The sequence below is a fragment of the Aspergillus vadensis genome (assembly GCF_003184925.1).
Source record: "Aspergillus vadensis CBS 113365 unplaced genomic scaffold BO88scaffold_10, whole genome shotgun sequence".
NCBI classification, from domain to species: domain Eukaryota; kingdom Fungi; phylum Ascomycota; class Eurotiomycetes; order Eurotiales; family Aspergillaceae; genus Aspergillus; species Aspergillus vadensis.
In genome coordinates this window covers 483,291-505,875 of record NW_020292048.1, presented here as the reverse complement: position 1 = coordinate 505,875, position 22,585 = coordinate 483,291, and the positions used below count along the sequence as shown (strand labels likewise).

General features: G+C 48.0%; 8 protein-coding genes and 1 non-coding gene across 9 annotated transcripts; 3 read left to right on the top strand and 6 right to left on the bottom strand.

Moving 5' to 3' along the window:
- Nucleotides 1-104: 104 nt before the first annotated feature.
- Nucleotides 105-1,026, top strand: BO88DRAFT_404559 (uncharacterized protein). The gene has a single exon (XM_025706656.1). The coding sequence runs from the start codon at nucleotides 256-258 to the stop codon at nucleotides 742-744; it is 489 nt and encodes a 162-aa protein (XP_025563341.1). The 5' UTR covers nucleotides 105-255; the 3' UTR covers nucleotides 745-1,026.
- Nucleotides 1,027-1,261: 235 nt separating this feature from the next.
- Nucleotides 1,262-1,374, bottom strand: BO88DRAFT_t136. The gene has a single exon. It is a non-coding gene; the product is annotated as a tRNA-Leu (tRNA).
- A 301-nt stretch (nucleotides 1,375-1,675) lies between these two features.
- Nucleotides 1,676-4,381, bottom strand: BO88DRAFT_404558 (phosphoketolase family protein). The gene has a single exon (XM_025706655.1). It carries the CDS (start codon nucleotides 4,268-4,270, stop codon nucleotides 1,823-1,825), a length of 2,448 nt encoding a protein of 815 aa, XP_025563340.1. The 5' UTR covers nucleotides 4,271-4,381; the 3' UTR covers nucleotides 1,676-1,822.
- Nucleotides 4,382-4,995: 614 nt separating this feature from the next.
- On the bottom strand, nucleotides 4,996-6,278 carry BO88DRAFT_443559 (short-chain dehydrogenase; the record flags this gene model as incomplete). The annotated part of the gene is made up of 4 exons (XM_025710035.1): nucleotides 5,611-6,278; nucleotides 5,360-5,540; nucleotides 5,185-5,307; nucleotides 4,996-5,132 (listed from the first exon to the last, which is right to left on the bottom strand). The coding sequence occupies exons 1-4, from the start codon at nucleotides 6,142-6,144 to the stop codon at nucleotides 4,996-4,998; spliced, it is 975 nt and encodes a 324-aa protein (XP_025563339.1). The 5' UTR covers nucleotides 6,145-6,278.
- A 370-nt stretch (nucleotides 6,279-6,648) lies between these two features.
- BO88DRAFT_435096 (uncharacterized protein) lies at nucleotides 6,649-8,431 on the top strand (the record flags this gene model as incomplete). Its single annotated transcript, XM_025709507.1, has 5 exons — nucleotides 6,649-6,775; nucleotides 6,832-7,149; nucleotides 7,274-7,497; nucleotides 7,552-7,673; nucleotides 7,726-8,431. 5 exons carry the CDS (start codon nucleotides 6,649-6,651, stop codon nucleotides 8,429-8,431), a joined length of 1,497 nt encoding a protein of 498 aa, XP_025563338.1.
- A 5,192-nt stretch (nucleotides 8,432-13,623) lies between these two features.
- BO88DRAFT_461972 (uncharacterized protein) lies at nucleotides 13,624-14,784 on the top strand (the record flags this gene model as incomplete). Its single annotated transcript, XM_025711202.1, has 3 exons — nucleotides 13,624-13,864; nucleotides 13,935-14,318; nucleotides 14,387-14,784. 3 exons carry the CDS (start codon nucleotides 13,624-13,626, stop codon nucleotides 14,782-14,784), a joined length of 1,023 nt encoding a protein of 340 aa, XP_025563337.1.
- Nucleotides 14,785-15,774: 990 nt separating this feature from the next.
- BO88DRAFT_414773 (uncharacterized protein) lies at nucleotides 15,775-16,754 on the bottom strand (the record flags this gene model as incomplete). The annotated part of the gene is made up of 2 exons (XM_025708180.1): nucleotides 15,775-16,536; nucleotides 16,584-16,754. The coding sequence occupies 2 exons, from the start codon at nucleotides 16,752-16,754 to the stop codon at nucleotides 15,775-15,777; spliced, it is 933 nt and encodes a 310-aa protein (XP_025563336.1).
- A 396-nt stretch (nucleotides 16,755-17,150) lies between these two features.
- BO88DRAFT_339490 (uncharacterized protein) lies at nucleotides 17,151-18,474 on the bottom strand (the record flags this gene model as incomplete). Its single annotated transcript, XM_025703031.1, has 2 exons — nucleotides 17,151-18,011; nucleotides 18,073-18,474. The coding sequence occupies 2 exons, from the start codon at nucleotides 18,472-18,474 to the stop codon at nucleotides 17,151-17,153; spliced, it is 1,263 nt and encodes a 420-aa protein (XP_025563335.1).
- Nucleotides 18,475-18,974: 500 nt separating this feature from the next.
- Nucleotides 18,975-21,452, bottom strand: BO88DRAFT_487671 (purple acid phosphatase family protein). The gene is made up of 4 exons (XM_025712560.1): nucleotides 20,828-21,452; nucleotides 20,084-20,779; nucleotides 19,595-20,035; nucleotides 18,975-19,545 (listed from the first exon to the last, which is right to left on the bottom strand). The coding sequence occupies exons 1-4, from the start codon at nucleotides 21,181-21,183 to the stop codon at nucleotides 19,194-19,196; spliced, it is 1,845 nt and encodes a 614-aa protein (XP_025563334.1). The 5' UTR covers nucleotides 21,184-21,452; the 3' UTR covers nucleotides 18,975-19,193.
- Nucleotides 21,453-22,585: the final 1,133 nt, after the last annotated feature.

Sequence of the window (22,585 nt, the reverse complement as noted above, 5' to 3'; positions counted from 1 at the left end):
TACCACATCACAAAGTTATTGTTGGAGAGTCTTGACGCAAGATGACACCTACGCTTCTTACATTGCTTCCAACTTCTATAGTAGGGCTTGTTCAAATCTGAGACCTATATATTGGGGGGGGGGTAAGTTCTCCTATGAACTGTATTTCTTCTCTTTTCGAATCCATCTTTTTCAATTCTCTATGTGATCATATCTTACTACAAACCAGTCAACCTCCAAATCTTCTTGTGGTGCTCAGCATCGACATCAAACACCATGGATACCTTCGGCTTACATGCAGACGGACCCTTTGGTGGGCTCGGCGGCAGTGCCTACGATGCCAGAGATAATGAAGAGAAAGTCAAGCGTGTTGATGTATGGACCGCAAATTACGGGGACCGCAACTACGAAGTTATCGGAGGTATCAATTTCGAATTCCAGGACGGTTATTCGACTGGTAGAATCGGCGGAAGGGATCCCGCCATCCCACTTTACGGTCCATATTCGTATAATTTTGCGGACGATGAAACAATAAAAGAGATGCATGTCTATGCTGGTCACGATGACGGCTTCGTCAATGGACTCAGATTCTCAACAAATCGACAAGATAATGCTTACGATGTTGGTGGTCATGAGGGTAATGACAATAAATTGGTTGGCTCTGATCTTGGTGCGAATGGAGAATGGGCCGGAGCTACAGGCAGAGACAACATACACGGCGCTGATGCTGTTGTGGACAACATGATTCTATATTTCAAGGAGTGATGTTGATTTTTGACTACTATTACCTGGCTCGCGTTGCTTCGGTTTCAAATTGGACTCTGCAAGGTGCACTGCCTACCTAATTATTGCTCCTGTTATACTTGTAGCTGGAGCATGAGGTATAGTGGAATGCCTGTGTGTACCATGTTCAATAATTTTTTAGGTGGAGGAAAGTGTTAATTAGTTGACTTCATCGCACAAGATGCCTTGGTATGGGTTTTTGCCGGAGTCATCCGTTTTCCCCATACTGTCGTGCGAATGCAGAGGCAACTGAGATAGTATAACAATGTAATAACCGTTGCTCTATTATAATACAATATATACTTCACATAATAGCCACATTCCCTATTCAATATAAATCTACTCACAATAAACTGTAAAACCAAAAAAAGCATACAAGGAAACTCTAAAGGTCGAAAATAATTCACTTCCACGGGCAAAATTTTAGAAGATGTTTGTTTGGATTAAGACAATATGCGCCCTACACAGGAGCAAATATCGAAGAATAAGCAAAAAATCATGACAAGAGTGGGATTCGAACCCACGCCCCTTTCGAGACTAGGAATGCTCCGAAGAACATGGAAGATCAGATACACCTGACCCTAGCGCCTTAGACCGCTCGGCCATCTTGCCCGTTTTGTTATAGGTTGGCTAATATCTTAGCTCTATCAATGTCGTAAACTAGTTTTGCGAACCGAGTCGGTCACCATCTTCCGCAGTATTTCGCTTTGCACTGAGTTTGCGATATCATGAGAGAGCTACGGAGGTAACAGCACTATGGAACCTCGGTTAGCCTAAAGAACATTACAATTCCGATGGCTACGAAAGATAAGTGCCAGTGGGGGAGTTTGGCTGATACCAACTACCATTGCCACCTACATATATTTCCCGCTACTGCAGGTTTCCCAACATCATCCATCATGAAAATTCAACTCTTAACATTAAAAGGGGCAGTTTTCCTACCCGTGAACTTAACCAAGCACTACTACTTGTTTAGATTTACAGTCCAGCATAACTATTAATACTTGGTGATTATTATTGACAGCCGCCCATTCTCTCTCCAATCTCCCACATGAACAGTTCAGACGCCCTCGCCCTTCTTTCGCGGATACTGCCAGGTCCAGTTCCGAATATAATCCGGATCAATGCCATCATCGTATGCTTTCTCCTTTGCCAGCAACTGCATATTCAGGAACTTCTCCCTCACCCCGGACGCCGTATTGCCCAGTCCGCGGGCATGATCGATCGCATCGACAGCCAAACTATACCGATCGGTCTGATTCCTCACCGCCAGCTCAAATGGCGTATCGATGTTCCCCTTCTCCTTGTAACCCCTGACATGAATATTCTCCTGTCCGGGTCTCTTATACGTCAACCGATGGATAAGCCACGGGTACGAATGAAAGTTGAACACGATCGGCCTATCAGCTGTGAAAATAGCCTTCCATTCCCGATCGGACATTCCATGCGGGTGATGGATCTTGGACATGAGTTTGAACAGATCGACCACGTTGACGAAGCGCACTTTCAGCTGGGGGAGGTGCTCGCGTAGGAGCGCCGTCGCGGCTAGTGCCTCGTGGGTGGGAACGTCGCCGCATGCGGCCATCACGACGTCTGGTTCCGCACCTTGGTCGTTACTGGCCCAGTCCCAGATTCCGACGCCCTTGGTGCAGTGGGCGATTGCGGCGTCCATGTCCATAAATTGGATGTGGTCTTGTTTGTCGGCGACAATGACGTTGACGTAGTTGGCGCTGCGGAAGCAGTGGTCCATTACGGAGAGGAGGGAGTTCCCGTCTGGCGGGAGATAGATGCGTACGACTTCGGGAGACTTGTTGGCCACGACGTCCAGGAAGCCTGGGTCTTGGTGCGTGAAGCCGTTGTGGTCTTGGCGCCAGACGGTCGCAGTGAGGAGAATGTTCAGCGAGGCGACTTTGGCACGCCATTCAACCTCGAGACATTTTTCGATCCACTTGCAGTGTTGGTTCACCATTGAGTCGATGATGTGGATGAAGGGCTCGTAGCTGTTAAGGAGCCCATGACGACCTGAGAGGACGTAGCCTTCTAGCCAACCTTCACAGGTGTGTTCACTGAGCATTTCCATTACTCGACCGGACATGGAGAGGTTTCCACCGTTAGAATCTTCGGGGAAGTATTCGGCTAGCCAGACCTTTTTTCCGGCTTTGTAGATCTCAGAGAGCTTGTTCGATTCGGTTTCGTCCGGCCCGAAGACACGGAAGTTGGTCTGATTGAAGGCGACCACATCACGGAGGTAGTGTGACATGTTAACCATGCTGCCGCGAATGGTGGCCCCGGGATCGATGGACGTGAGTGCGTACTTGTGGAAGTCGGGTAGGTCCAACGGTCGCCGTAGGAGGCCACCGTTGCCCACCGGATTGGCGCTCATACGATGATTACCGGTTGGAGCGAGGGCCTTGAGTTCAGAGATCAGTCGGCCTTCTCGAGTGAAGAGCTCTTCAGGTTTGTAGCTCTTCATCCACGATTCAAGAAGTTGGAGATGCGAAGGATTGGTGAGGACGTCGGTGATAGGGATTTGGTGGGCACGCCAGAAGCCCTCGAGAAGTTTGCCATCAACTTCGCGCGGGGCGGACCAACCCTTTGGGCTGCGCAGAATAATCATGGGCCAGTGTGGGCGGAAGGGCTCCTTGGACTCGCGGGCTTTCTTCTGAAATTTTCTGATTTCAAGGACACAGTGCTCGAGGGTGGCTGCCATGGCTTGATGCATGGTTTCACGGTCGCTACCTTCCACAAAATAGGGCGTCCAACCGTAACCTTTCATGAGGGCGGAAAGTTCATCATGGGAGATGCGTGCGAGCAGTGTCGGATTGTTAATCTTGTACCCGTTGAGATGGAGCACGGGCAGAACGGCCCCGTCGGTGCATGGGTTGAGATACTTGGTGCTGTGCCAGCTTGTAGCGAGTGGGCCAGTCTCAGCTTCACCATCGCCCACCATCGCCAAGGTGATCAAATTTGGATGATCGAAGACGGTGCCAAAGGCATGCGAAATGGAATAACCCAGCTCGCCACCTTCGTGAAGACTACCGGGGGTTTCTGGGGTAGCGTGACTGCCGATACCTCCGGGGAAAGAGAATTGCTTGAAGAACTTTTGCATTCCTCGCTCGTCTTCTGACTTGTCCGGGTAGACCTCGGAGTAGACTCCCTCCAGGTATGACTGAGAGAGAATACCAGGAGCACCATGACCCGGGCCTGAGATGAAGAGAACGTCCAGATCATACTTCTTGATCAGCCGATTCATGTGAATCCAGGTAAATGATTGCCCCGCATCTGAGCCCCAGTGACCAAGTAGGCGTGCTTTGAGATGCTCCACCTTCAATGGCTGTTTGAGGAGTACATTTTCGCGCAGGTAGAGCATGCCTAAGCATAGGTACATGCTGGCGCGAAAGTAGGCGTCCATCTTCCGGATTTCCTCAGGGTCAAGGTTCTGACCCTTGACCGTGGAGCGAGCAGCTCCATAAGCGGAGATGCTCTGATCGTTCGAATCCGATGGCATGTTGTATATGTTTTATGCCTGATAAAGTACCTTTAGTTGAGTTGAAATCTGTGATGCCGGTGAGCTCCTATTTAAGACGGATATCTGGATGGCTGGAACTGGCCATTGTTGATGTGGGCTGACATCCCAATGGGCTCTATGCTCGTGATTCCCGGATAGTATCCTGGTAAACGCCATGTAGTAGCCAGTCCATGACGCTGGCTTCCGTCACTCTCCGCGTCTGCTGCGTCACTGGATGGGATGATGTATGTTAATTGGTTCGGATGGTCTCTACCGGAGTTGTGGTACGCTAGTCCTGTTCCGGGGCTGACATCTCTCCCCGGGCCGTTTGTGTGGGCCGACACCTTATCTTATGGGCTGATGTTCAGCGTCTTATCCCGGAGTTTGGCGGTAGGTGCTGAAGTATAGGTTGGAAGGACTATAGATGTGGAAAGCCAGTCCTACTTTTACTTGTGTTCCTTAGCACCAAGCTCATCAAGCAATCTTACATTACTATCTTTGGGCAGGCCAGGTCGGACGTCAACTGACGGTGAATGCTATGATAGCAACGTGGATTACAAGTCACGAAGTATCTACAAGCCAGGGTTTCTCAAGCAATGACCACAAGTTGATGCTATTTAGAACAGCACAGCCAAATCACCAGAGGCGTATCAACATTAGAGAAAGTACATGTTTAGCCCAAATAAATTTCTCCGCTACCTCACCATGTACCACATTCACCAATCTCAATACTCAAAAGCTTCGCCAACGATATCTTCAGTCAGCTTCCACAGTCGTTCTGCCTCGATCAGATCCCGGGCCCAGCTGCGGACCTCCTCCGGCCTGACTACTGCACAGTCTTGGACAAAGCCTCCATTATTCTCTGCCAGACTTGATTAGCTTGAAGAAATGACCGGCACATAGAGAATACTTGCCACTGGCGGAGATAGCTGGATGAAATGCGGCAAATACATGCGTCGCCACACCTTGCGACATAGACTTCCAGGTTATCTCTCTTTGCCCACTCCGAAAGTACCCGAGTACTGTGAACCATTTTGCTTGGGTAATGTCAGTAAGCCCTCGCATCAAAGAATACATAAGTGACCTTACCGAGTGATTCATACATCTCATTCCAGTCTCCTCTCGCCAGATTCGTGTTGATAGTACCAGGATGTAGGCTGACTGAGGTTAGGCCTTTGCTCCCTAGCTTTTGTGCTAGAGACACAGAGAAGAGCATGTTGGCCGACTTGCTTTGGCCGTAGGCCAGCCAGGGGTCATAGTTCTTGCCTTCCTGATATACCCATCAACTCATTATCTCGACATTTGGGGGGGGGGAGGAGCATGGCATGATGATAACTTACGTCAAAGTTCCAGTCATGGAACCTAACTGGACTCAACTGATGGTCATTGCTAGACACATTCACAATCCGGCATGTCTTTCCAGGAATCACTAGCTTTTTCATGATCAAATTGGTGAACAGAAAATGCCCGACGTGATTGGTGGCAAATTGACTCTCAATCCCATCATCCGTTAGCGAGAACGGCGATGCCATGACACCAGCGTTGTTGACCAAGACATCTATATCCTCCTTGTATGTCAGAACTTCCTTAGCGGCGATTCGAACTTGGGCCTGAGAGCGCAGATCTAGTTCAAGGAGACGGGTGGGTACTCCTGGCGCAATGTCTGCGATCTCCTGGGCTGTCTGCTGAGCTTTGACAATATCGCGGCTAGCAAGAATAAGGAGGGAAGGGTCGTGAACGGCAATGACCTTTGCAAACTCGGCACCAAGACCACCTGGGCTAACGCCAGTCACGAGCACAGTCTTGTTGGCAATGGCATCCTGGCAATCCTGTGCTACCTGTTCTGCTGAAGTCTGAGAGGAATATGAAGACATGATAATGAGAAGCGATCTGCGAGATCTGATACTCAAGTAGTTATACCACTTCTGAAGGATATTTCCAAATTGATGAAAGATGAGTTGCAGTGAGTTGCAGATGAAGAGGATGGACCAGAAGTCCGGTATGTGGGATATGATCGCAGTATATATAAGGCTCTGGTTGAAAGATGCGTACAGCCTCCCTAAACTTATTTCCAAGATAGTCAAGGAATCCACGTATAATTCAACCCAATTCGTATATACTCTGGTCATCAATTCGACCGATTTTGCTCCTTATGTTGGCTCAATTAGTAGATTTCCTATTTAGGCCGAATTAATCTGAGACTGGCAACCCGATTGGGTTAGTGTCTGAGGCTGGCGATGACGGAGATAACGGAGCCACGCTAAGCCCGGTCGCTTTCGCCAGGATTACTATCCCATATGACCCTTGATTTCTCTTCTTTCGCATTTCCTTCGTGTATATTGCATCTGGGATCGTCCAGTGTCTTACATCTATTCTCGATGGATAACATTCCGAGTGAGGTGGTATTCTCAACGGGGCCATTACCATCCGAATCGGTGGTGTTTCAGTATACCAATGGTCCACTCAAGATATCTCCACCAAAGAGGAGAGGGCGTCCCGCAGGATGTGAGTCTACAGACCCATCTTAAAATAGAATACCAGCATGCGCTGACCAAAGATAGCGACAAAGAGGAAGCAACACCTTGAGGGGTCCAGGGCACACCCTGCCGCCGCTTCCAACTTCAAGTTCATCAACCTTGGGCCCACGTTGGCCCCAACCGATGAAGAAGAGCGCACCACCATCAGAAGCCACAAAATGAATAACCGCACTCGTCAGGACCAGAGGAAAGCCGAGAGTACTCCTGGCGATACTAACCTCGAGCTGTCTCGCCTGACCCACATCCACATTCCACATGCATATCCGCAGAGGAACCAGACCGATCCATTTGACGCGCTGCCCATCACCATGGAACCATACATGTTCGATCTCTTTGCATTTTGTAAGTGAGAAGTGAAATTTCATTTTCCTGTACACACATAGCTAACAAAATACTCTCGAAGACAAAAATCGCGCATCAGAGACACTATACTCAATTGAAAAGAGAGCTGGCTGTAATCCAATAGACGACTATTGGGTACCAATGCTGTTTCAAGATCCAGCAATGCTTCATGTAGTACTGGCATGTGGATCATTATTTACAATGGACCTGCAACGCTTTCGAGCAAGCCCGGCCTTTATATGGCATATTAGTCGAGCTATGAGCATTGTTCGAAAGAGACTCCTGAATTCGGTGGATTCGCCTTCGGATGAAACAATAGTTGCCGTTGCCAGCATTGCTATCGCAAAAGTGGGTAGATCTCCATACAAAATTCGACGGATGTGCTGGCTAACCCTTGCACAGAAAGCAGCGGGCCAGCATGATCAATGGGAAGTTGACATGAGAATCCTGAAAGCGTTAGTTGACATGCGAGGAGGTTTGGACGCACTGAATGACAATCCCATGGTACAGGGAAAGATATATAGGTAACTCGGGTTGATTCTCATGGTTCTGATAGTTTCTTACCTGATCCTTTAGGGCCGATATCAGTGGATCCTTAGATGGTGGACGAAAGCCCATATTCAGTGATCGGTTCCAACAACCTCCGATATCTGGTCAGCAAGCCTACCATCTAGCCGAAGGTTTTCAAGAGCTGGATGTCCTGCTGCGCATTGACAGGGCACTGAAAGCAGTGATCTATGATATTCAATCCCTAGTCGAGGAGTTCTCTAGTATCACAAAGAGCAGCGGCCAAACCGTCGTCGCGAGAATCCGTTTCTGGATGACATCACTACAGTATACACTTCTTTCAATGCAGTATGGCGACGATTGTTCCAGAACGCAAGCCCTGGAGGTCTGTCGACTAAGCCTTTTACTACTGATCAATGCGGTGTTTCATGAGTCTCCCCCTGGTGCATCGACCAGCGATGTACTTATCTCACAGCTGCGGCGGCTTCTGGGGAATGCTGAAGCATTAGATTGGTTTCCGCCCAGCTTTCGTCTTTGGACCCTATATCTTGCTGCTTGCAATGTTGCTTCTCCCACATTAAGGGCTTGGTCGGTTGCAGCTATCGCGGAACTGGTGATGCAAATAGGCATCTCAGATGAAGAAGAGTTCAGTCAACAGCTCACGTTGTTCCCATTTGACCCGCTTACACAGAATGTTATCTGTCCAACCATATGGAATGAGGTACAATATTTCGTTCAGAATCAGTCGGGAGGGGATAGCACAACGCTTTCATAACCCCCTTGAGAAAGAAAGTCATAGTGGAACGGTGCATGAACTTCTTCGAACAACCTACCTCGTTCATTGATATCTCTAGCACGGCTCCTGAGCAAGCGTACTCCAGTGAATTGAATCTCTATGGGCTTCCGCACCTATCCACGCTGTTGTCGTACATGGCTCTGTGAAGTATAAACAAACAGATAAACAGAGGTCTTCCATTTTAAAGGCCAGTAACACAGAAAATTTCAAGATCAAAATTTTGAAAGTTCACGCAGTCTAAGGACACCATATCCTAACGAAGGAAGCTTGAGGCGAGCACTAGGTTCCTGAATCCCCCCTACACGTAAAGTTCCACCACATTCTACGAATATATCTCTACTATCTATCAGAGGCACCGAAGATGCCCGAGTGATGCCCAAATCTACGGGTTTCTGCTCAGCTACAAGAGGTAGCCTCCGGTAGGTGAGCTTGCCTTTGCAGCAGTATTCATAGTATTTATCTCTGGGGAAGGTAAGATCCGGTGTAGAAGTCAGTGAGAGGCTAATAATGTCAATATAGAGGGCAAATTCCGCTGGCTTTACAGTCGAAAACAAGTATATAAGGCAGGTGGAACCCCCTCGATCTGGCTTTGAATCAATCAGCTCTCGTTCACGTCTCTACGGACCACTCGATTCGGCCCCTATTTCAATGCTTATATTACGACCCAATATATAATGTATGCATAAGGCAGAGATCATGGCTACAATGGCCGAAGTGAAGGGACTTTAGTTGATCGAAACGTGTCTCGTCCTATCATGCTGCCCTCAGAATCACCTGCAGTGGTAAAATGATGATGGAATCGTATAGAGAAGGCACCCAGAGAGTCAAGTGTCTCTGAAACCCAGCAATATAAAGAAAAACAGTGATTACTATGTCTACCAGTCCAACAACAATCGAGTTCTCATGCTACTCAGCCAGGACATACACTACCCGCGTAAACAACAACTACAATTACTGCAGCCTGAAGACAGAAGAATCAAGTGTGCGGTAGAGTTGGTCCTCCAAGTTATCCTAGGCTTGCCAGAGACAGTTATTTGGGTGCCTCAGAAGGGGTGACTCTGTGTGTGGATGAATATCTTACAAATGATACCTCTACAAACACCTGCTATGGTGGCGGCTGAGACCAATAAATGGATGGGCAATTCCGGGCTAAGTTAACCACATAAAGTGACAAGCGAGACGATATATTTATTTCGTCCGGGTGCTTTTTTCGATGCCACGTCTCCTGTCGATGTGAGTCGTGCTATCTGGTCTGGAGAGAGCGGAGCTCTATGCCAAACGCCTTCGAGCATTATATATAAAGGAATTCTTCGTTTACAGCAAAGCCTACTACACAGTCACGGGGGAGATTGAGAGGATGTATGGAACATTCAATGACATGCGGTGAATCTACTTCTGCCCTGAGAGGCACAATGACGAGTATCTTCATATGCCTGACAATATGTCTCGCTTGCGTCCTTGCCAACGAATTACTGCACGTGGTCAGACCATACGGTTGATACCCTTCTCGCCATAGATGGACAGTGACGATGATATAACGGCTGACCCAACAGGCCTTTCCAAAGGGCCACATTCGAGCTATGCATCCAGCCCAACTTTACCTAATTGCAGCGTGAGCCAATTGTGATCACGACGCAACATGTCATTGTGCTTCTGGTTAATTCTAATGAAAAAAGCTACCCGCCGCAGTCTGTCATGCGACCACCATCATCGCTACATTCTGTCTATCTACATAAGGAATAACAATAATGCTCTGGCGCCAGTCAATGGGGAATTACAAGAGTAAAATTGCCAACGAGCACAACTCTCTCCGACCCTGGATCTTATATAGCATATCGATTACACTGCTCTGGCGTCAGATGTCAGTGTACAATAACAGAGACAGAATCATCAATCTCTGTCCTCGCGCACCTCTCCAAACTGAAGATCGACATGTGCACACCCTTCTCAACAACAGCCTGGCGAAACACCATCTTATCATATCAGGAGCTTGATAACACGGATAATCCCACTTGGCCAGGAAAAAAATTCATACACATTGAGTCTAATCTGTGCACTAATACCAACAAAAGTAATGGCGGTTTCCGATGCCAGGCTCACCCACACCTGAAGCCAAGTCTGATCCGAAGCAGAACATGGCAACGACAATACAAACCATACAATCTGCAAGTGGATCAAGAAAAAGCTCTACACCGCTGTGTCGCTTACAATCAGATTCGTCATTTGCATCACACCCGCATTATAATCTGGAGACTATGAACCCCAATGGAAGGGTTACATCCAGAAGCAATGAGTAGTCTTCCACTTCCGCGGTATGACTTCTGTACCACCCACCCACTTGCAATATAGATTGGCGGTATCGCGTGCTGAAATCACTTTGAATACTGCCATTTTGGTCTGGCCTGGGGCTTCTTCCAAACGTCAGAGATACAGGGAATTAGCAAGATATACAACAGGATAGACAATATATTGCTTGGTCGTTGTGTCTTGGAAGACTACATCCCAACGATCCTTGTCGACGATAATGAATATATACATCATCATGCCTGGCCTCTTGACTGGCTGTGGCTGCTGAGTGACTTTCCAATGGGCCGTTAATTTCTCTCTATAGTTCAGATAGTCTTGAAAATTGAAGCAAAGAGAAAGAAATGGCAGTATCGGTATGGTGTTTGCTGGCTCCACATTTCATGTAAACCTACGTCTCAAAAGCTATGTCAGCATCTTCCTCAGACAAACGAACAAACAGCAATCTCACCAACGACAAGTCTTACGCAAATGACACCAAGTACAGCCAATAGGCCTGCATGCTGTATACATACCTACCTATACATACAGAATATCTGAAGAATACAAACTTGTCCGATCAGTGACAGCAATCCCCATCATCTTTCAAGCTGGCCCTTCCTCGAAGATAGGGAACCAGATCACACCGAAAGATACACGCGTTGGAACCACTTACGATGCGTCCTCCCTTCGACACTTAGCTTCAAGCATTACCGGAGGGAGCGGGGGCTATACCGATAAGCCCTACGTGATGCTCCATCCAGATAAAACAAATCACTTCTCAAAATTTACCAGGTGCTCCTGGCTCTATAGACACATCTACACCACCACATCACTAGCAAAATAGAGATGAACTATGCCAGTACATTCTATCCGGGCTAGCATCTACCTCTTGCCGAAGGAGATTCTTCTCATCAACACCCCATCGATTTGAACAACCACTCCCCAACCTACTGCATTCGCAAAATGTCCAACCATCTTGGATATACAAATTCCCTTTCTCGCCATTGGTGTTTCCGGTCCGCAAGTTTTTGAACACTGCACAATATCCGGACTGCTTTTCTAGTATATAGGATATCAGAAAGAGCCCACCAATTTCAGAAGGACTTTGGATGAAAGGAGAATACGAAGTGGAGTGAACAATCGCCTACCAGAAGAAGGTGGCGTGTCTCTGTTCCATATAGATTAAGGCTTGCTTTTGAAGCAGGAAGACACATACACACCGCCTGCCTGCCATTTCCACAGATACAATGTTCGTACGGCACTGAAACAACTAAAGTAGGAAGAAGAGGGTGAACACTACTAGTAATACCATCTTACCTTATTTATATGGAACAGACCTTACCCTTCTAGGGTAGGCGGAGGGTATGACCTGAGATGAGTGAGCAAAGGCCAGCCGGTGTGGGGCTGCCTGCCTGCCTGGCCAGTATGGCGGTAGCTGTCCCTCATATTGAACAGATACCACCCACAATGATGGGTCTGGACTGAGCGGGAACTATTAGCTCAAAGTTAATGATGGTTATTATTGGAAGATGATCTAACCATTATCAACATTCCGGATAGCTATGATTCTTGCTTTTCTGGTCTTGGGCTGTATATGTTCGACTGATTTGGTCTAGTCTCATGATTGCTGCTGGTTGCTTGGTTAGGAGAAAGTGCGTTTGCTTGCGATGTTATGGGTTTGTGAACCTGGTAGCTACGGTTGCGTAGCGTGTCATTAGGTGGTTTCAATGTGAACTTTTTGATCATAGGTAGTAGATGGTGGGGATAGGGAGATGAATGGACAGAAAGCGGAAATAGCTTAAGGTTGCATGTTACACTGTCAGTGCTGGGAATGTTGGAATTCAAAAAATAAAGCGTTCTGATCCAATAGATTGGTATGCCTCAGTGTTCTATCCTACAAACTACCTTAGCATTGAACATTAAAAATAACGTCGCCCACGAACATGACCCATAATCACGGCATCTTGCTTTCACTAGCCCAGTAACGAAACAAAATATTCCACATAATCCAATATGAATTATACGGAACCTAGAGATGAAGACATTTATTCAATATATAGGATATGCATCCCTGCCCACAATGATTAGTATCAATGTGAGAGGGCTCTAGATCATTATCTTTCTGACTCTGGTCCTTGGGTAGGACCTGGCCATTATTTGTTACATATTCAAGTAGGCTCTCAGTATAAAACCATTTGAAGCTTGCTATTCTATCTGGAGACGTAGTTATGATAGTACGATTTTAGATGTCGAACTTCTCGCCACATATCCGTACCAGAGCCTTAATCATTGGTACTATCATGGCATTATGTTGCGTCTAAAATCATAGTATAAGTAAAATGAATTCTCTTTACATATGATCAGCTATCTTTGACATAGACAGAACCTCTTGTTCCATGACTAACGTGGAATGTAATATAGTATCCGCAAAGCCCCAAGGGCATGCTTTTCAGTCCAGTGAAAATCCAGCCCAATTGACTGAATATCTGAAGAGGTTGTCACGAGGTGCTATGAGTCCCAAAGTAATGGCACAGAGCTCGAAGCTTCCGCTTGGTTTGTGTATTTTCTTGTAATCACCTGACCTACGAATTGCCAAATGAAGGGCACACAAATGACGATGGTTGTGCTTATAATATACTATTTTTGATTCAAGGTAAAGGCTGAATCTTAACCTCATTACTACGCGGGAAAGGTATGCTGAAAGACAACTATTAAGCCCGAAAAGGCATCCATCAAACAGTTCCGGTGTGCAAACAACATAGTTGAGGTCATAATGATAGGCAAAGTCGGAAGTCAGTGTCTGCCAAGGAAGGTAAGTATTTAAAAACCCAACGAACGAAGATAAAACTAATAGAGTCGCACATTTATACAAATTAACGAACAGAATGGAGGATCATAATGCAAATTGGCCAGATATCGATATCGATCCGTACCCAAATCCATCATATAAGTGGGTACCATTCTGCTACATCTGTTGCAGTGGGTTTACCACTGTCCCGAGAGATCACTCCCTTGGCCGGGATACTTACTCTAGGCCGAATGCCTCTGAAATCACATACACGGCTCACGAATTAGAAGAGCTTCATGCCCTTACATATCCTGGTTGGCGAACCCTCTTTCGGCTGAGTATGTTGCAATATCTCTGCTGCTGGTAGAAAGATGACTCATGCTGATTTTTCTTCTTTTTACCTACTAGTTATGTTTGACCCTAAATCGCGGAGCTATAAGCTATCTGGGATTTCTCAGAATTTCTATCCGTGGCGCAAGTTCCACGCGCCGTGGAATGAAGATGATGGGCTTATAAGTGTCGGGAACTACAAGAGAATCTGGCGGCATAGACTAGCGGCGCCTAAGCTAGTACAATGTAAGGAGAATATTGAGAAACAGTCTAGTCTTGCTGGGTATTTGGTTCACGCTAGATGCTGGAGAGAATTTCTCCGTGTTAATAACTGGCATCATCACCTTACAAAGGAGAATTTAGGTATCCTGTCTCGCGCGTTGCGAATGCGCTGTTTCAAGGAATGCTTATATATCTATTATGATGATCCTGTAGAGTCATTCCTACTGATGGAACCTAGAGGTAGGTTTTCATACACTCTCATCTATATAATTAGTAGGAATGATGAAATAACGCATGAGATATAACAGATCCTCTTGGAATGACATCGGTTCGCCGATTTGTCACTCGATGCAGGAATAGAGCTAAAATAAAAGCGAGCAATATACCATGCTCTACCGATTCATGGCTTATTCGTCTTCCAATGGAGTTACAATATATGGTCATGGATTATCTTTCGTATGAGGATGTCTGCTCAGTCCTGGAAGGAATTCAATGGACAGTTGACAAAGGTTATTGGAAGCTACGGCTTAATCTTGATCTATTCAGTGAGATACAGAGTATCTTACACGAAGATTTAGATTGGCGATGGCTTTGTTTGAAGTTGGAGGTTCTTGAGCATAGCCAGGCTGGTTTGGACAGAAAGCGTTTCTTTACGCTGCTGGAGGAAATAGCGGTTCAATATGGCCTAACAAAAACGATCAAGTGATGCGGGTTGGTAGAGCATAAAAAAGGGGAGTAGACCAACTGTATGTGAAAATGGGAACTACGGGGTTGCACCTTCTATGTCCAGGTGTGATATCTTTGCTTCTTATCAGTCTCGCGAGGAAAATGAGTAAAATGCCTCAGGGAAAAACTCCAAATCAAAATCCGTGGGACCAGCAACTGTGCTTTGGGAAGAAAGAAGAAGTTTAGCTTACAATTTACCGGGTCGATAAAATCTTCAGACATGGCCAATGTATGATTGCCCCCACTGTACAATATGAAAGTCACAACTCATGTCTTTCACTGAAGTATACGGAGAATCAAGCCTTTCAGGACGAGATGAGGGTTATGAACCGCTACCAGCAAGAAGGAGTCATCACAGGATTATGGAACCTAATCCTCAATATCCACTTTCCTCCAAGTGAGGATTTCGTTCATCGTCCTCAGCATGGAGGGAAAAAGGGGGGGGAGTGCAGGATACACCGATATTGAGTCGTCCGTGTGGAATCAGCACCACAGGGCGCAGAGCAGACGACCAACGCGGTTTTTGGTGACGCAGTGCAAACGCTTCGCAAAGGAAGGGCAAAACAGCGGATGGGCAGAAGGAGTGCGTCAACTGAATGTCTACCTCGGGGACATCGCTTCCTCATCAAAGGGACGCCAGTATGGCATATATGGTTATAGTAGCAATTGGTAAGCACGTTAGGTTCTACGAATGGGACCGGAAAAACAAAATGGTGGTCAATTTGGGAAGTGGACAGCCTTATCATGTGAAGGACGACAGCGTCCAAGTGCTGAATTTTTTGAACGTGATTAAACAGAACGATAGATATGTTTAGACGACTAATATGTCTCTAACCCTACAAACTACCTAAGCATTAAACATTAATAATAAACATCACCCACGAACATGTCCCATAATCACAGCATCTCCGATGCCAACATCCAAAAACCAAAGACCATAAAAGACAACACTAACGCATGTAGCCAACAGCTAAAGAGGAACCCACGGCCCTCCAACAGGCGTACTGGGCGACCTCAACAAAACCCCCATATTCTCCTCCTCTGCCAAAACGGCCTCAATATTTCTGGCCCGCATTAAATTCCACCAACGCTGAAATTCCTCCCGGAAACACTCAGGATCATACAACGGACCAAACATAACCGGCTGAGGGTCATCGTCCGGACCATTGCCGAACCCAGTGGTCGTCATCCGAGCAAGAGTCAGTCTCCACCACCTGGTTTGTTCCGACCAAGTACCGAAGTTGATCCTGAGAACCAATAACGTTTCAACATACCGAGCCGGCTTTGCCATTACAACCGGGGCAATATCCTGCGGAAAGCGGCCGAAGTTGGGCTGACCTTGCTGATAACCCGTCAGGGGTAGTCGGCCGTCATTACTCAACATATAGCTCAGGTTCGTTGGTCGAGGGATCCCGGTCGGGATTGGGGGATTGCCTGGGAAGTACCACCGCTTGGAGTAGAGACATATGTCGATATGGGGTATCTCTCCTTGTTCTGCTGCTGCTGGTCCCTGAGCACCAGAGCTTTGTGAAGCTTGGGATGGGGTCATGGTAATCTCAGGGTGGGTGTAGACGTGAAAGCGGTGGACAGGCATCGGGCGGCCTGATTCACGGGTCGTGGCAGTGGCTGAGGCGCAGCGTAGGAAGTAAGGGTATCCATGGACATGTTCGTAGTTGCGGAAAAAGTTGGCGGCTCGTGTCAAGTGCTCGTCCTCGAGTATAAGATCGAGGTTCTGTAGGAGGTTAGCAGATAGAGGGGAAGGTTGAGGAGGGTATGTACTTGTGCTATGCTGTGGTAACCCATAGCCCTCATCGCTAGATCACCCCATAGTAGACATGGAATACCCTCGGCTTTGAGCACAGAGCTGATGGATGAAGCGAATCTGTAGGAGACAATTGGGGTTTGTGAGCGCTCGAACAGGAACTGGTACATGGATTGTTGTCTTGTCATGGTGGTACATATACGACGGTATACAAATTGAGATATGGATGTTCTAAAAAGATAGTGACAAAAGATGGCAATTAGGAGAGCTGTAGTAGGGGATGTGAGGGGGAGCAGAGGCATATGGTAGAAGGATATTGTGGTAGTAATGTCAGCTCTTCATAGTTCCTGCCTGATGAATATTAATTCACACACCGGGCACAGGGAAAGAGCTGTGACATTGTGTTGCCAGTCTACGTAAATAAATACAAGTTCTTTTCAGTTGTTCTTTCCAGTCTAAGTACGGTGCGTACTACCGAGTTTGTCAACTACAAGTGTAGAGAGATTCACAGACAGTATGTTCGTCGAAGGAATCCAATAAAAGCAAGAAGTGTGATTTAAAGACACATAACTATGTATCCAGAGCTATTCGTCTGTATCCACCGCCCTATCGGACTCGGACATTCGAAAGGGTCCCGCCTCATCATCTGTTGAATACGGTGCACGGGGTGATATGCTCGTTCTATTATCCGGAGGATTTTCTTGTCCCCAATGGCTGTCGAGAGGAATGGGCTCTGGTTCACCGGACACCCCCATCTCGAGTCTTATATCTTTCTCCAATTTATCCAGCAGTTTCGTGGAGGGTATGCTGGTATATTCCCCAGTCCTGCATGATTCCCACCATTCTCGGCATGTCTCGCTGAGGGTTTTCTTTTTTGCGTCCAACTCGAATAGGGCGCCATGCTGAGCTACGTAAAGTAATGGCTTGAAATGTTCTTTCAGAACCTCCTCCCAGCATATTTCGGTTTTCTTGAAATGCTCGTCTCGCGCCTTCAGGTAAACCAGGGCCTCGGCGAACCGAGCAGGAGTGGGCAGAACCAGGGGATTCTTAGTGGGCGGATGATCCTTAACATTGGGTCGATGAACTCCCTCCCAGGGGAGCCTGCGGTCTAACGTTAGCATAAAGCTTTCGTCCGCCTCGTTGGCCTCCGTCTGCACAGTAAACTTGGGAAGTTTCCAGTACACATTGGATTTGCAGTGGAGTCTTAGATCGTGATGCAGTTGAGGTCCTTTTGTCACATTAAGAAACTCCTCCAATCGGGTATGAGAGAATGAATCGAACAAGTGGAAAACGTGAACCGGCTTGAGCTCGTTGACAGGACAGGCTCCTTCGTTGTAGGGACACCCTGGGTAGTTGTCATCGTCTTTGAACCCAGCCTTGCGCAAGATTTCAATGGCGTCTTTCACCTGTTCGTCCTCAACAACCAGGTCTACTGAGATTGGTATCTGCCTCGTTGGTAAGCACAGGCTTCTGTACAAAATAACGTGTTACATGTACTAGACGTACGCTACTATCATTGATTTCATGTTCGAAGATATATCTTAACATGATACCCCACAGCACACAGGGGATTGGAGGATCGGCTTCCTTGAGAATGTTACTTGCGTCCGATGCCGTGATAAATGTATCCGTTTGCCCATGATACTCTTCCCCTTGATACTCATAGGATGTTATCGTGTATTGGCCCGGTGGTCGATATTCCTCAGGTGGGTCATCATCGCTCATGCGTGAATGAAGAAGGGACGACGCTTCATTATCCGCTTCGTTACCCGCCTCAGTATCCGCTTCATTGTCCGCATCGGATGCAACTGATGTTGGATGATGGGATGGATGATCCTCCTCAAAAAAAATAGACGAGGGAGACAGTTCGTTGGAATCCCAACTAGCGGCCGTAGGTTTATCGTCCATTGCGAATCAAGGTGAAGGACTGTAGTCGAAAGGCCAGTCCGTTGTGTGACACACCGGTGATAATGAAAGGTTGTATACCATGTCTATCCCTTCTGCCTTTTATAGTTGAAGATAGTCCTGCATTCATGCTGGATATAGACATGATAGTCAAGGAACATTGCGTCTCAACAGCATTAGTTCTGGGAATATCCTGCTTCTGCACGGCGAGAGCCATCTCGTCTCCGGCATGAGATGGAGTCTGCTTGGGTTATTGCGCAGTGAGATAATATAGCTTGGGTCATTCCGATGTCCTGTAGAGGCCAGGTATAGTAGTATACTCTCCTGTGGAGGACTGGTAGGAAGGAGTGGCTTATTGGGGTTCATTGGAGTGCATAAGCTAGTAATATCGAGTAAGGAGACATAAAGGGTACAAGTAATACTAGTATTGGCTTATCTACAGATGTAAATATGGCGGACGTAGTGCTTACGATGTTGTGATCGTGTCGCCTGATGCAGCGCAGCGCTCCTCCCATACCTGGCAATCGCATCGCTCAGTAGACAGCAAAAGACTACTTCAGGACGATGCATTAATCCAAGCCATTCATTATATACTAAGTACTTTTGTCATGTACATGCCCACATTTTTCCATCATGATTACATTCCAGACATTCGGATCTCATTCCACATCAATCGGACTTGTCATCAGCCGTTGAAATAGTTTCCAATTGCACAACACAGCTTAAGAGTGAAACTTCTTACCACCGGCAACATGAGACGGCTTAAGAAGGGTCAGCGAGTCACCAACAGTGCCATCGTCGCCACGGATTAACTCCCACTTGAGGGCAGTTTCATTGAAGATGGTCAGCTTGCTGAAGCCATAGTGGACCTTGTCCAGCAGGGCAGTGATGTTGGTCAGACCCTCGCCGTCGCTGAATTCGCTGTGACTCTCAATGTTGCCAGCCATGCCGTTGATGATATGAGTGATGGACTTGCCGTTGTGGGCATAGTACGTGTTGTTGTTGACGATGGCGGCGGTATCGATGGTGCCGTTGGCTCCCAGAGGATAGAGACGCTCGTACCAGTGGATGTGGCTGAATTCGTTAGCGGAAAATGCGGACCCTTATTACACGGGTGACTCACCCAGAAAGGTAGGCGTCAACGCCATACTTGAGGAGTAGACCCTCGAACGCCTCGCGCACGTGCAGCTGGTACGAGGAGTAGGCAGAACTGTACATAGGACGGTGGCTCATGACTATCACCCATGGGGTCTTGCTGCGATCGACCTTGGCCAGATCCTGCTGCAGCCAGTGCCACTGCTCATAGGACTTGGTCTCGTGGACACTGCCGTTGACATTGCCGAACGGGCCACTGTCGGTGATGAAGGTCTCGCTTTCGCTGGGCAGGGTCTCGTTGCCGGTCACATCCTCGGCAAAGTTCCACTCAGGGCTGTTGGCGAAGTCGGTCTCGCCGTCAATGGAGACAAAGTGAGCAAGACCGTAGTCGAACGAGTACCAGAAGTTACCAACACCACCGGTCTCGGGACCAGGCATGCGGAAGCGGTGCTGGTAAGCGGTAAAGTTTCTGCAGCGATTAGCTACTACACCTCAGGATTAGGAGAGGAAATTCTACCTCTGGGAAGGCGGGCAGCTGTAGTAGGTCAAGTTATCAGTGGGAGCAGTGCCATTGGCAATGTCGTCGTTCAGATAAGCAGTGAGGATGTTGTGGGGACCGTCAAACTCGGCGCACGAGGCTTCGTGGTTACCAGGCAAGACCATGTAGGGAATCTTCAGAGTGACGTTGTTGAGCCACTGTTGCCAGAGATCCCAGTTGGACTCATACAGCACGCTCATATCACCACCTTGCGGGCCACCTTGGTCGGGGATTTCGCCCGCGGGCAAGGGCTTCTTGTACTCCTCTGGAAGAGGGCCACCACCGGGAAGAGTCGAACTGGTGCCGTTGTAGCAGACAGGCCAGTCATCGGCACAAGCAAGAATACCAGAGTACCAGTCATCGGCGTAACTGAGGTCACCTCCGTGCCAGGCGAATGCAGTTCCTTCAGTGGCAGCCTTGACCAGCTGCTTGTGTGTGCCATGAGCATTGGTGTATCCCATATCATTCAAAACAGCGACGCTGAACGAGCCCGGGTGACCGGCAGGACGGCTAGTCTTGAAGCTGAGGACCTCCGATTGGGTGGTGCCATTGGCGGCGGGGATCTGGTAGTAGTAGGTGGTGTCGGGCTCCAGACCGTCAATGCTAACCTCGTGGAAGAATTGACTGCACTGGGTGACCGCCTTGACTTGGGAGCAGGAAGGGGTGCGGTCATATCTGAATCCATCAGCACGCGGCAATACCAACTAGAAGTGGTATACATACGTGTGGGAATACCCCTGCGCAGTACTGTTCAAGTTGCGAGGGTCCTTACCCCAGCGAACAGCGGGCAGCTGGCCCAGACCAAAGGGAGTTTGGTAGTGAATGTGCATGCCCTTGGGGATGTAGGACAGGGAAATCACATTGACGTTGTTCCTGGGATTGGCGGTGGCCGGCTTGACGGCCGGGGGTTCAACCAGACGAGGGAAACCTTTGCCATTGCCATTGATGGTGGGATCAACCCAGTCGCCGATCGGGACGGCAGGCCCAGTGTAGGGGAAACGCTCATCGACCACCGGACGGGCCTGGGCGGCCGTCGCGGAGAGAGCGACGAGCAGGGCAGAAGCAGCAGTTCCCTTCATGGTCGCGTGCTTTCTGGTGACAAGCAGAGAGGATTCTTGGCTGATCGGGGGACAACTCTGGGGCCGCCCGACCGGTTTATATCCCCCGCGACCGACATGTTTATCTCCAGGTCGCGATAGCAAACGCAGCGAGGCAAGGGATCACACGTGTAGATAGGCCGGGCAACAATTGGCTTCGGAGGAGCCGACGGGGAGCGGCGATGCATTGATCCAGGTCGGCTAGTTGCGACCGGAGGGCAGCGGAGAGACTAAACTGAGCAGGGGACCAGGCAGACGGTGAGTGGAGAGCTTCAGCTTCAACTCCATCGCCACTGAAGATATCGCTAGCCATGCATGTGCCGCATTTCCGCCTCAGCGATTGGTCAGTACTATCTTGTCCTCAGGCACCCATTAATACTCCCATCCCAGTGGGGCCTGCTGACTTCTGGCAGTCTGATTGGCTGATCACTGATATTCACCCAGCAGCATCCCGGCACGTGTTGAGGGGGTGGTCAGCAATGGGATTCTTCCTTTTTCCAACTCTCTTCTCCGCATTGGATCAGGCAATTCTAAGCATGCTCAGTAACCAGACGCATGCCCTGTTTCCTTATACACTTCGCGAAATGCTTATATCCGTTGGAACCAAGGTCTGCCACTCCCTGGTGCACGTGGTGCCTGACTGGACTGATAAAAATGGTGTACATGACGTCCTCCCGAAAGCTACCAGAACTTGCTAATACACGACCAGGCGACAGGGCTGACAGGGATGCAGTCTGTCTCACGCGTGGCGACCAGGCTTTGAGCACGTGTGAGAATAGGGCGCATATAGCATATCTAATTTATGCGCTCTCTTATGCTACACATTGGAAATGAATAGACATTTCCCCTCACCACTCGCCGACACAGGAATTCCTTCTTCCATACAAGCTTACAACTAACGGTGCATTAGACACCCCAATATCTTAACAAGCACTCTTTGTTACTACGATAATGAAGGAAAGCAGATAAATACATCACTACGTCCAATCCCATCGACCCTACACCTGCACGCCAAGTCCACAGCGACGCCGATCGACTTGTATCACCTAAAATGGCACGCGACCAGTAGTTACCTAAACAAGAAGCTGGCATTATTTGGTCTGCACGTCTTGCGTGGGCAAGACTATATATGGTAATGCCAGTGAAGTATTATAACGGTGTTCGGTTAAACTTAGACACTTATATACCCAATACATCCCGCAGAAGCAATCCAATACATGGATGAGAGGACATGAGACCGAAGCTGCATTCAGCACGGGACAATAAGTTAATTGAGACTAATCCATATAATCAATAAGATATCTTGAATATGTACAGCTACCTCAACCAACCATATATATTACGCGCAACCACTAATCTCAGCCCACCAACCTCTTCTGCATAT